The sequence below is a fragment of the Pantherophis guttatus genome, chromosome 3 (genome assembly GCF_059756535.1).
Source record: "Pantherophis guttatus breed Tessera chromosome 3, ASM5975653v1, whole genome shotgun sequence".
In the NCBI taxonomy this organism is placed as follows: Eukaryota; Metazoa; Chordata; class Lepidosauria; order Squamata; family Colubridae; genus Pantherophis; species Pantherophis guttatus.
The window spans coordinates 150344057-150356524 of record NC_142065.1 but is presented as its reverse complement, the minus strand read 5'-3'; the positions used below and the strand labels follow the sequence as shown (position 1 = coordinate 150356524).

Here is a 12468-nt window from a genome sequence, read left to right as displayed (position 1 = left end):
TATGTGTAAGAAAGTTATTTGTGGTAAGACAGATTCACTTGCATAAAAATTATGCATGTGTTAAACATTGTTAAAAAACAGACAAGGAAAATGTGCATTAGAGGAGAAAATATAAGTTATTTACAGTAATGAGTATTTAAAACACATTAGCCACTAATACTAATAATAATAGATGTACTGATAACTAAACAAGTTTTGTTTAAAAAATTAATTTATATTGATTTATTCATTTTCAGTTGACTAAGCTATTTTGGAGGTACGTTTTGAATTAGGTATATCAAACATTAAACAATTTTGCAAATCATATATGTATAACTGAGTTTTTATTTTATTTTATTTTATACTTGTGGAAATGTATAATGTAAAATGTATAATGTAAAATGTCTACAGCTGCAATAACTTTGAGCCAATTAAATTAAGTTAATATTAATGTAAGTGGGATGACACATTGTTTTCATCTGAAATGATGAAATGGGTTTGTGTTGGCCTCTTTGATCTATTTTGGAATATGCACTTGGAGATGATTTATCGGTTCAATTATAGGCAAAAGTGAGTTTAAATTTATTTATAAATCACATTGTAAGGGCCTAGGGCAAATAACACAACTCTCTCTTTCCAGTCAGCAAAACAGCATAAAATTATATTTACAAACAGGGAAATATCTCCATCTTTCTAGGGTTATTTTGAACAGCAACCTCAGAAAATGGATCTTAACCATGCTTTTGAAAGTACTGTAGATGAAACTTTAGTAAGTGTAGAGTAGGAAAGGTGTTCCATAAGACTGAAAAAATACACATATAATATGCATATAATGTTTTAAGTTGTATTTGTTTATTTACATCTAGAATGATAAATTGCAAATGCTGCAATTGGAAAAAGGAAATTGTTGTGTTCAATGTTTTATGTTATTCATCAGGATATAGAGTCACTAATGTCAGAGGGAAATAAGTCCCGGACGGTTGCAGCAACCAACATGAATGAAGAAAGCAGCCGCTCTCATGCTGTATTTAATATTATCATCACTCAAACACTTTATGATCTGCAGTCTGGAGTAAGTGAATTGAATATAAAGACATGTTATTATTTGAGTAATATGTTGAAAAATTTAAATCTTATCCAGTTGATTTCAGTGGTATTTGCCTAAAATTGTATAAATGACAATGTAAAATATGAACGTGTGTCCACTGAAATTTCTACTGTTGTAGTTGTAAGGATTATTTTTAAAATCTGAAATAAAGAGCTAGAGTTAGGAGATAAAACAGTTTTAAAATTAAAATGCTTTGAGGGTTAAATTCAGCCAAAGAAGGCATTGAGTCTCTAATATGATAAGATTTCCAATGCATACTACAGTTTATTTTGCATTAAATACCAAAATAAATATTGAATGATAAAGATCCAATATGACCCTTAACCACATTTATTTGATACAGCTTTTCAATGTGTGCCTGTTGAAAGAAACAAAAATGGGTGCAATTCAGCAATCTGGAACTTTACATAAGTAATTTATGAAAGAGTGTTGGTCAGTAATCATATCTTAGATCTGTGATGGCAAACCTTTTGGACTCTGCATGTCAGAAATTCAGAAAATGCTTACCTTGACTGCTGGCATGTCACGTCACCACCTGTATCTTGGCCAAAAGAGGCCTCTAAGGACTTCCTCTCCGGACTCTCCTCTCCATTCTCCAAATTCTCAAAGGTCACATGAGGGAGCCCTGCAAGGGTTCTGCAACCTCAGAAAATCGTGTGAGAATCCTTGCATGATTTTCAGATACCTCAGAGGCTGTGGAAGAGAAAGGCCCTCTCAGATGAGCTTCAGAGGGTCATGGCATGTCACCAGACATGGTGTGGCATGTCACCTGTGACACACATTTCATAAATTTGCTACCACTGCCTTAGGTATTTGGTGGTAAGAGAGTGACAGACTGAGATCAGTAAAGGAAAACTCAGCTTTGTTGCATACTGTCTAGATTGAGGGACAACTTAATCTTATCTCTTGTAATTAAAGTATGATGAAAATTTTATGAACAAATAAAAGAAATTTGTTCATCTGCTTAGAATCCTGATGCTAAAACAATGGTTGTAAGTGTCAAAGTGTAAGTGTGATAAGTCACTTTTTTCAGTATCATTGTAACTTTGAATGATCAATAAACAAATGGTTGTAAGTTGAAGACTATATGTAGCGGTATATCTCCATTAAGCTTGTCTTCAAATGTCATATGGGCATAATTAATTTGTAGCTTGTAACTTATAGTATAGTAATGCTCTGTGCTAAAATGTAATTTGAATGTGAAAAAAAATAAAAATATGTAAACTTTTGTTGTGCTATAATGATAAATTCAGTAACAACATTTATACTATGTAAGAAGTGAGTATTTTCCCAACAGTTGGCCTTTCAAGATGATAGTGAACTTTGGGAGTTATGAAAATTGATGCCAGCAGAAGGGGCAGACCAAATCTTTTCATCCAGTTTTTTTTTTTAAAGGCACAGAGGAAATAAGCTGAAATGACACAGGCCAAATGTCTGAATAGTATCCCGTTTTGTTAGAAAAGTTAAGAATAATAATGGTGGTTTATCTCTAAAGATTTCCTTATTTTCAAAAAAACTATTCAGCCATTTGGCCATCAAATTTCAGCAGTGAAATCTCTCGATGCTGGATGTGATCAGTGAGGTACTGTGGACGTACATGGTACTGTGTGCACATGTGTTGTGAGTTTTTACTTCTTCTGTAAATCATAATGTCCATTAATAAAGCTTCAGCTTTTTTTCCCCCCTCTGCTTAGAACTCTGGAGAGAAAGTGAGCAAAGTTAGCCTGGTTGATCTGGCTGGTAGTGAGAGAGTATCTAAAACAGGAGCTGCAGGAGAACGTTTGAAGGAAGGCAGCAACATAAATAAGTAAGGCACTGATGAAACTATATTATCCAAGTACCAGTAAATTGATTCTAGCTGCATTTATAGGAAGGCCTTCAAATCAAGTTTCTGGTCATTTTACTACATGCTAATTGTATTTTTTATGTCTTGGATGTCTTAATTTTTTTTCTGCATTTATTTTCTATTGATGAGCTAGAAATGTAATTTAGACAGGATCTTCTGCCTTGTAGAAAATTCACTGAAATCAACCCAAGCAGTTTTTGATATGAGAAATTAGGTTCATGAATACAGATTTTTTCAAACTATTTTGAAATCTATGGGGTTTTAAAATACAATTATAAAATATAAGAATAATTAACAGAGTACAGGAACATATTTTCAAAATGTATAGCTATTAAATAAATGGGAAGAATCATAACTGAAGGGCTCCTTCACTCAATTAATGTACTTTTCAGAAATAAGTAAATGAAAGAAACAAGTTTTAACTAAATAACTTTTTTTTTCAAAAGAAAAGATTCTGATTCAGAAACTGCCTTATTTGCCTTAAAACTGTCTTATTTGCTTCCACTAAAGCTATTTGTACCATGGTCTTTTTTAATGAAATGGATGGCTGATGAAATAATTATTTCTTATATGCTTTTTAGCAGACCTATTTTATTATATATTTGAACGTACGTGCCTATTTCCTCTTAATTCATTTTTTTTTCTGAGCAGTATTACCATACATTTAGAATTGTTGCAAAATTTGAAAATAGCCACAGATCATGTTTTCTGTTTCTTGAGCCCTGTCTTGTATGAAAGCCCCTCTCCTCTTTCTTGTCTGGGTTCGTTGTGATGGCGCATTTTATCTGGATCGGCACTGTCCAATATTTTGATCAGTATTAGGTTTTTAATCAGGCTTGCAGCTTCTGCCATTATTAGAGGCATTTTCCAGTAATTTGATCAAGCATATGTATTCACAGTATAATTCTGTGTATAATTACTTAAAAATAAGTCCCAGTGAGCCCATGCGGGTTTTTTTTTCAGGTAAGCAATTTTATACTACATAGGATTGGAGTGTTGCATTGTGAAGTGTAGCATTTGCCAAAAGGCCAGAACTGCTTGAACTCTTTGAGTTTCTAAATTGCTTATGTATATCTTGATTTGAATTTTGATTTTATGATAATTCTTTTTTTTTTTTGCAAGATGAGACAGTAAGTCATTTAAAGGCCTTTTCCCATAATTATCCTTTAACCTGAAAGTACTTCAAGTCAGCCAAAGTAATTAAACTTGAATTATCGAATGTTTATAGCAGGTCTTAGTATTCATTTAGTTCTAAGGATATAATAATAACCGTTCATGGGTTAGCCTAAGGCTATTTTTAGCTACCATAGTACTTTGCTTCTTTGGGAGGCTCATAAGCAATAAGTGAATGTATGCTCTTCTCTTGCCTTCACTGTAGCTGATATTTGAGGGCTACAACTACCCTTCAGTGTTGAGGTTTCAGAAACGATAACCCTCAGTATACTTGCATATTTTTCCAATCTCCTTTTTAAAAATGATATTATGACTATATTACCAGGTCTTCTTTAATACCACAGGCTGATTATATGTTGTATGACAGGCAAAAAGTTTTTTCCTGTTTTAAATTGCTTCCAAATCAATTAGGGTTTTCTTAATCTGGTACAGATCACTGGCACAAAGACTAAATTTGGGGTTCCAACCCCCCCAAGCTGCTTTATAGAAAATTAAAGTATTATATCTTACTTCTACTCTTAATGCTTGTTTCTATTTTCCTATCTATCTTAATCTAGCAACTTCCTGTCACTATTACAACTATTTTTTTTTTTACCTCTGCATACTGTCTCTATGTTCATAGCAATACATTTTTCTGCCTTAACTATTTCCTACCTGTTGAAATATTTCCCTTTTCCCCAGCTCTTGTCACAGAGTCATTTGAAGATCCTTTCTGCTTCATTATAGACTTACAAATAGTTTTTTCTCCAGGATCCAATCTGGGTCAGTCACCGGGACCAGAGGCTTTGTCTTCCAAGCCTCTAGACTGGTTCTGGAGACCATCTTCAGGGAATAGCAGAAGATGCTATTCTGCTGTGTGCTGTTTTTTTCTCCACATCCCCACACCCCCAATTCCCCAGCCCTCAGAGTCCTTACTTTCTGGAGCTGATTTGTGGAGCTCCTTGCCAGGTCGCTGCACCTAATGGGCTTCCTTTGAGCTATTTCTTTTGCAGAATCTGGTTGCTTTTCCTTCTCCTTTCTTTCCCCTCTGTCTCTTGGCAGGTCTTGGGGCATCAGGACTTACAGTTTTTTTTCTCTATCTGGGGGCTGCCGCAGAGTTGCTTGCCTCAGTGCTTTTTCCCCATTTCTCTGCTGTCTTCCTGGCTTGACTCCTTTTTTCCCACACCCACACACATGCCTGATTCATCTGATCCATTTTATATACAAAGTCTCCCAATTAAGGAGGGGTTGGGACTGTTTTAATCTTCCTTCCTAGGCAGCCCCAAAGCACTGGATCCCAGGAGGAAAGGAGTAATGCCTGCTCACTCTGGGTGGTGAGTTCATTCTCCCTCCTCAGACAATTTTATTAGTTGATTTCTGAACCTAATACTTTGAGAAAGAGAGAAATTTTCCATATGGTTTTATATGATCATTGATTTGTGATATGGCCTCCCGTCTCAAATATAATACAAATGAAGATGAGTATATGTGTCCCAGAATAATGTTGCAGGATCCAATCTGGGTCGGTCACCATGGCCAGAGTTTTTGTCTTCCGAGCTTTCGGACCCATGCTGGAGCCCATCTTCAGGAAACTTCTCTCTAGCAGAGTGTGCTAGAGAGACTCTGCTACAGAGAAGTTCCCTGAAGATGGGCTCCAACAGAAGTCCAAAAGTTTGAAAGACAAAATCTCTGGTCCTGGTGACTGACCCAGATTGGATCAAATATAATAATTTAACAGCAATAGCAGCAAAGATAAATAACTTTAATTGATGCATTTCAATGGCATTGAGATCTGAATCAGCCCCTCTTCCTCAGATGTACATCATAAAACCAGGTTTAATTAACATCCTGGCCCAAGGCATGGGGAGACAACTAGGTCTTAAGACTTTGCAAAAGACCCACAGAGAGAGGGCCATCCAGATCACAGGGGAAATGGTGTCTATAGGGCAGGCAATGTGATGGAGGAGGCACACTTCCAGGATCCCACACTTTCATGGTCACTTTCTTTGGGTCATTCTAAACAGAGCCTCTAGGTAGCTCTGTATGGACATAGTAAGAGGGGGAAATATTTATTTTTTTGCCACCCATATGGTCACAAAGTAACCCTTAAGAAAGGTTGTTATCAATGCTTGGTCAGATTCACTCTTCATCTGTTCTTCATCTTCTAAAACCATGTTTCTCAACCTTAGCAACTTTAAGATGTTTGGACTTGAACATCCAGTAATACTGTTCTAAGCATTTTGATATAATCTAGGGACTTGGGCAGATCACTGCTTACCCCATTTCTTAATTCTCTCCATTAAGGACTCTCAGGTGGATGACATTTCAGACCCAAGGATTTGTTAACTGTGTAGTGTCTCTCATGCTATCCTAAGATACCTTGTTATTTTAATTCTCTGTCATTGTTCCAATTCCCTCCCTGAAAAAGTCAGAACTAGTTCAAGAATCACAAATACTAATGCTTTCCATATGTATTTGAAAGGATATGCATTCCAGTGTATGATGTGTCCTTTCCTCTGTTCTATGACACGCTTATGTGTACAGGAATGTATTAGTGTTGTTTAGCTTTACAGTACATATAAAGTTTTACTTGGGCAAAAAAGAAGAACAAAATGTGAAGTCTTAAAAAGGCATTTTTTTTAATGTGACTGGTGTTATTATACTACAAAGGATTTTTTTTCTTATTGTTTGCATGCTATATAAAACCATTTTAAATTACCGTATTTTCCGGCGTATAAGACGACTTTTTAACCCAGGAAAATCATCTCAAAAGTCGGGGGTCGTCTTATACGCCGGGTACCCGAATCTGAGTTGCTGGCGCTGACCGATGACACTTTGGGAGCGCCGGCAACATTGAGGGGAAGCTGTACTCTGAATTAGTTCCAACCTACAAGAGGTGCCAGGCAGTGCGCGGCCCACGAGAAAGGAACGCGTCCCCACTCTACCCCGGAATTCGGGTCACCTTCCTTCCTTTCCCAGCAGTCCACGGTGAAAGCGGCGGCGCGGTCGACCTGGGCCAGCGCCTTGCACACCTGGCTCTGAGTCTCCATTATGAGAAGCTCCATGCGACTTCGCATGTCTCCGCCCCAGTCGCGCAGCTCTCGCAATCCGCTCACCGGAGGAGCCATGAAGTGCTCGCACCGCCTTGCCAGATCTTCCTCATCCTCCTTTCCCCACGGCTTTTCCCGTTGTGATTGCTGCTGCTGCTGCCGCCGAGGCTGCTCCTTCATCTCCGCCCACCGCACCAGACCCAGCCCGGCCAGCACCGCCGTGGCTCCCGCAGTCCAAGAAGATCGGCACCTGGGCTCGCAGGCGAAGGGTGGGAGTGCGCAGCGATCGACGCTGATCGCTGCCACCCACCATCGCCCCAACGGGAAGAACCGCCCGGCAGCGATTCCAAGGAGCCCGAAGCGAACATCCTGGAGCAGCACGGGCTGGCCCAGAGGCTTAAACCCCGGGAGCCCAGGTGCCGAACCCCGCACAGCAGAAAAGACATGACAGCCGGTGCCCAGTTCCTTCTGCAGCCATCCGGATCAGCGTCCGGGCTCGCAGGCAAAGGGTGGGAGTGCGCAGCGCATTTTCCTGGCTTGGCGCCGATCCGGACGGCTGCAGAACGAACTGGGCACCGGCTGTCATGTCTTTTCTGCTGTGCGGGGTTCGGCACCTATGCTCCCGGGGTTTAAGCCTCCGGGCCAGCCCGTGCTGCTCCAGGATGTTAGCTTCAGGCTCCTTGGAATCGCTGCCGGGTGGTTCTTCCCGTTGGGGCGATGGTGGGTGGCTGCGAGCCTGGAAGAGGTGGTGAAATGCAGAGCAATACCTCGTGGGGAAGGAGTCCGCCGTGGCTCCCGCAGTCCAAGCGACGCCGATCGCTGCCATCCACCATCGCCCCAACGGGAAGAACCGCCCGGCAGCGATTCCAAGGAGCCCGAAGTGAACATCCTGGAGCAGCACGGGCTGGCCCAGAGGCTTAAACCCCGGGAGCCCAGGTGCTGAACCCCGCACAGCAGAAAAGACATGACAGCCGGTGCCCAGTTCGTTCTGCAGCCGTCCGGATCAGCGTCCGGGCTCGCAGGCAAAGGGTGGGAGTGCGCAGCGCATTTTCCTGGCTTGCTTACCTTAGCTCAGTGGTTGGGGGGTCAAACAACCCTTTCACAGGGGTTCTGATGGTGGTGCAATACAGAAAAACGAGCGCAGCCCTCGCCATCCGGAATGAATGGTGCTGTTGTGGCGGTGGGGGAGGGGGCGGCAGAAGCGGGAAGAAGCGGCGTTTGCGATGGCTGGAAGCTGTGGGAGTGAAGCACAACTTTCATTTGTACGGCAGCAGCATTCCGCCTTGGTATATTTGTGTCAGGAGTGGCGCAAGGCAGCCTTTGTTTCCTGCTGCCTGGGACTCAGAGTGGTAAATGGCGTCTGATCCGGAGAGCTGCTGGATTTTGCTCTCTAATCCGGATGCCAAATCGGCCCCCTGCAAACTCTCGTCTCTCAAGGAGCGCTCCCTGAAGCGGGGCTGGAAACTTTGGTTGGACTGCTTGAGAGAGGAGAGCTTACAGGGGGGCGATCTGATGTCTGCAATGGAGAGCGGCATCCGGCTTTTTCTCTCCGCTGTAAGAGCGCTGTAAGAGTGGCAGCCCTCATCTCCTAATGCTTGGGACTGCAAAATCCAGCTGCTCCCTGGACCAGTCACCATTTACCGCTCCGAGTCCCAAACATTAGGAGATGAGGGCTGCCGTTCTTACAGCGCTCTTACAGCGGAGAGAAAAAGCCGGATGCCGCTCTCCATTGCAGACACCAGATCGCCCCCCTGCAAGCTCTCCTCTCAAGCAGTCCAACCAAAGTTTCCAGCCCCGCTTCAGGGAGCGCTCCTCGAGAGACGAGAGTTTGCAGGGGGCCGATTTGGCATCCGGATTAGAGAGCAAAATCCAGCAGCTCTCCGGATCAGACGCTATTTACCGCTCTGAGTCCCAAGCAGCAGGAAACAAAGGCTGCCTTGCGCCGCAAATATAGCAAGGCAGAATCCTGATGCTGCACTTTCAGCAGACAGATGAGGGCTGCCTTGGCCATCGGCTGGCGCAAATATACCAAGGCGAATGCTCATGCCGCACAAGTTCAAGTAGTGCTTCGCTCCCACACTTCTTCCGGCCCTCAGTCTCTCAGGGAGATGCTTGACTTCCTCTCAGCCCCAAGACACTGGCTGGCCCATGAGATGAGAGAGAGAGAGAATGAGAGAGAAAGAGAGAATCAGAATAAGACAGAGAGAGAAAGAGACAAAGAATGAAAGAGAGAGAAAGACAGAATGAAAGAGAATGAGAGAAAGAGACAGAGAGAATCAGAGAGAGAGAGTGAGAGAGAGAGAATGAGAGACAGAGAAAGAGACAGAATCAAAGAGAACCAAAGAATCAGAGAGAGAATGAGAGAGAGGGAGAGAAAATGAAAGAGAATCAGAGTGAGAGAATCAGAATGAGAGGGAGAGAGTGGGGAGAGAGAGAAAGAGGGGGAGAGAGAAAGAGAATGAGAGAGAAAGAGTGGGAGAGAGAGAAAGAGAAAGAGCGGGAGGGAGAAAGAAAGGGGGGGAGAGAAAGGGGGACAGAGAGAAAGAGAGAATGAGAGAGAGTGGGGGGGAGAGAAAGAGAGTGGGAGAAAGAGAGAGAGAAAGGGGGGAGAAAGAGAATGAGAGAGAAAGAGTGGGAGAGAGAGAGAAAGAATGAGAAAGAGGGGAGAGAAAGGGAAAGAGTGGGGGAAAGAAAGAATGAGAAAGAGAGGGGGAGAGAGAAAGAGAATGAGAGAGGGGGAGAGAGAAAGAGAGAATGAGAAAGAGTGGGAGAGAAAGAAAGAGAGGGAGAGAGAGAGAAAGCGAAAATGAGAGAGAGAGAAAGAGAGAATGAGAGAGAAAGAGTGGGAGACAGAGAGAGAGAGAGACAGAGAGGATGGAGAGTGCCTGAAGGACCCCATCCCGTACTGGGAGTCCAGGTGCTTCAGCAAGCGGGGCACTGGATTCGTATTAGTGGTCTGCGAAATTTAAAATTATGAAGTTGGTGGTCCCTGAGGTCCAAAAGGTTGGGGACCCCTGGCCTAAGACCATCGGAAAACACATATTTTTGATGGTTTTAGGAATAACTTTATCGTTGGGGGTCACCACAACATGAGGAACTGTATTAAAGGGTCGCGGCATTAGGAAGGTTGAGAACCACTGCCTTAGCTGCTTGCCTTGCTTCGCTTGCCTGAATCCATTCCATCAGCAAGCAACTCCCTGCCTACAACCAAGCAGGCAGGGAGTTGTGGACTTCAACTCCCAGAATTCCTCAGCCAGCAAAACAAAGCTGGCTAAGGAATTGTGGGAGTTGAAGTCTACAAGTCTTAAAGTTGCCAAGGTTGGAGACCCCTGTTCTATTGGGTACGTAAGTTTTTTTCCCCTTTGGGAGCTTTAAAAAAATAGTTAATTGGGTTTTTTTTAAGTTCTTTTTTAGACCTAGCCATTTAAAGTTTAGGAAGTTTTAAATTTAGCTTTCATATAAAAATAAAATAAAATAAAATAAAATAAAATAAAATAATATTTGTGCAGCTTTCTGAGATTTAGTGTGTTTCTGTAGTGTTTCACTCTAACTACACAAACACACAAAATCTCACAAAGCTGTATGTGGAATTTTGTGTGTGTAAAGTGTGAAAGTTGGGTTTTTGGGCTTTTTGTGGCTGTGTGAAGTTCCTGCTTGTTGCAGGGGCCATTTTGGGTCTAGCACAGCTACTTTTACATTGTGGATGAGCCAGTTGTGTTGTGTTGTGTTGTGTTGTGTGTGTGTAAAGCGTGAAAGTTGTTTTTTGGGGCTTTTTGGGGCTGTGTGAGGTTCCTGCTTGTTTCAGGGGCCATTTTGGGTCTAGCACAGCTGCTTTTACATTGTGGGTGAGCCAGTTGATGTTTTTTTAATTTTTATTTGGTGTGCGTTGGAAGAGGGATAGTCTTATACGGCGAGTATAGCCCAAACCCTATATTTTAACAGGAAAAGTAGGGGGTCGTCTTATACGCCCAGTCGTCTTATACGCCGGAAAATACGGTACAAATAAACAGTATTGGACATCACACTATACCAAAACTAATTATGTTTGTCAATAATTCATAACATTACTACACTTAAAGTCTTTAAATAATTGATCCTAAAATAGATTCATTTGGATAATTTTTTTGTTATAAAGAAGTCTTAAACTTGCATGTATGTATAAGGTCAGCTTATGCTTCTACAGATTCCTGTTCCTCTTCAAAAAGTTTATTACATATTGTACAGCCTGCTCTTTTAGAATAAGGCATTGTTAATTGTATACATTTTTCTGAATCGTAGGTCACATGCTCAAACTGATCACATTTGCTATTTTCTTAGGTCCCTTTCAACACTAGGTTTGGTTATTTCATCACTTGCAGACCAAGCAGCAGGAAAGGGGAAAAATAAATTTGTGCCTTACCGAGATTCTGTACTCACTTGGCTTCTCAAGGTAAAATACAGGCATAGAATTGCCACATTCTATTCCTATTTAAAAACAGAGACATCATTTATTGCCCTCAAATAACCTTGCAGATAGGTATACTTAGTAAAAATGGCCGGTATTTAGTAAAATGAGCATATTTAGTAAAAATGAGCAATCCTACAATAAGATCTCTTCTGGGGTTTGTGTTTTTCCTTTATGACCTTTGCGACAAAACTTGTCATTCTAATTTTTACGTAGTCATTTCTAATGCTGAATGTTAAAAATGTCTAAGGGTGAGCAGATCAATTACAATTGAAATAGATTTTAAAATGGTATCTGTCAAGAAGAAATAATATATTCCAGGCATAAGAATAATTTTGTTTTACACATTTTATCTATTCCCTAATAAACCTTTTAGGACAATTTGGGAGGAAATAGCCAAACAGCTATGATAGCTACAATCAGTCCAGCAGCTGATAATTATGAAGAAACATTGTCTACATTGAGATACGCAGATAGAGCTAAAAGGATAGTAAATCATGCTATAGTGAATGAGGATCCCAATGCTAGGGTTATCCGAGAACTCCGGGAAGAAGTAGAGAAGCTGAAAGAGCAACTTTCTCAGGCAGAGGTAAAGCAGATAAAATTTAGTTTTGTTCAGTAATATTTATAAAATGAGTAAAATGGAAATAAGAGAAAGGAGCAAATGCATTTGCATTCTGAAATTCTTTTAGATAAGATTAATTATTTGGAGTTTTCTGTAAACTTTGTATCAGAAAAGGGTTTTGTTGAAGGTTGCTGTTTTGAGGTTCTAATGGAAAGAAAAGAGAGAAAAATAACTCTGTATTCATTCTATGATTCTATGAAGGAGAATGAAGAGTAATGTCTGCACTTAACAAATATACCCCAAGAGAGTGATTTGATTTGTGAT

The 12468-nt window shown here is 41.1% G+C and overlaps 1 protein-coding gene across 9 annotated transcripts in view; it reads left to right on the top strand.

The window, feature by feature from the left end:
• Nucleotides 1-12468, top strand: part of KIF13A (kinesin family member 13A) — a 73083-nt gene that overhangs the window by 16996 nt on the left and 43619 nt on the right. For all 9 annotated transcript variants that reach the window (XM_087890348.1, XM_060682094.2, XM_087890346.1 and 6 more), the window contains exons 8-11: nt 917-1051; nt 2782-2894; nt 11453-11564; nt 11956-12168. In XM_087890348.1, coding sequence (XP_087746474.1) covers nt 917-1051; nt 2782-2894; nt 11453-11564; nt 11956-12168 — 573 coding nt within the window. The remainder of the gene's footprint in view (nt 1-916; nt 1052-2781; nt 2895-11452; nt 11565-11955; nt 12169-12468) is intronic.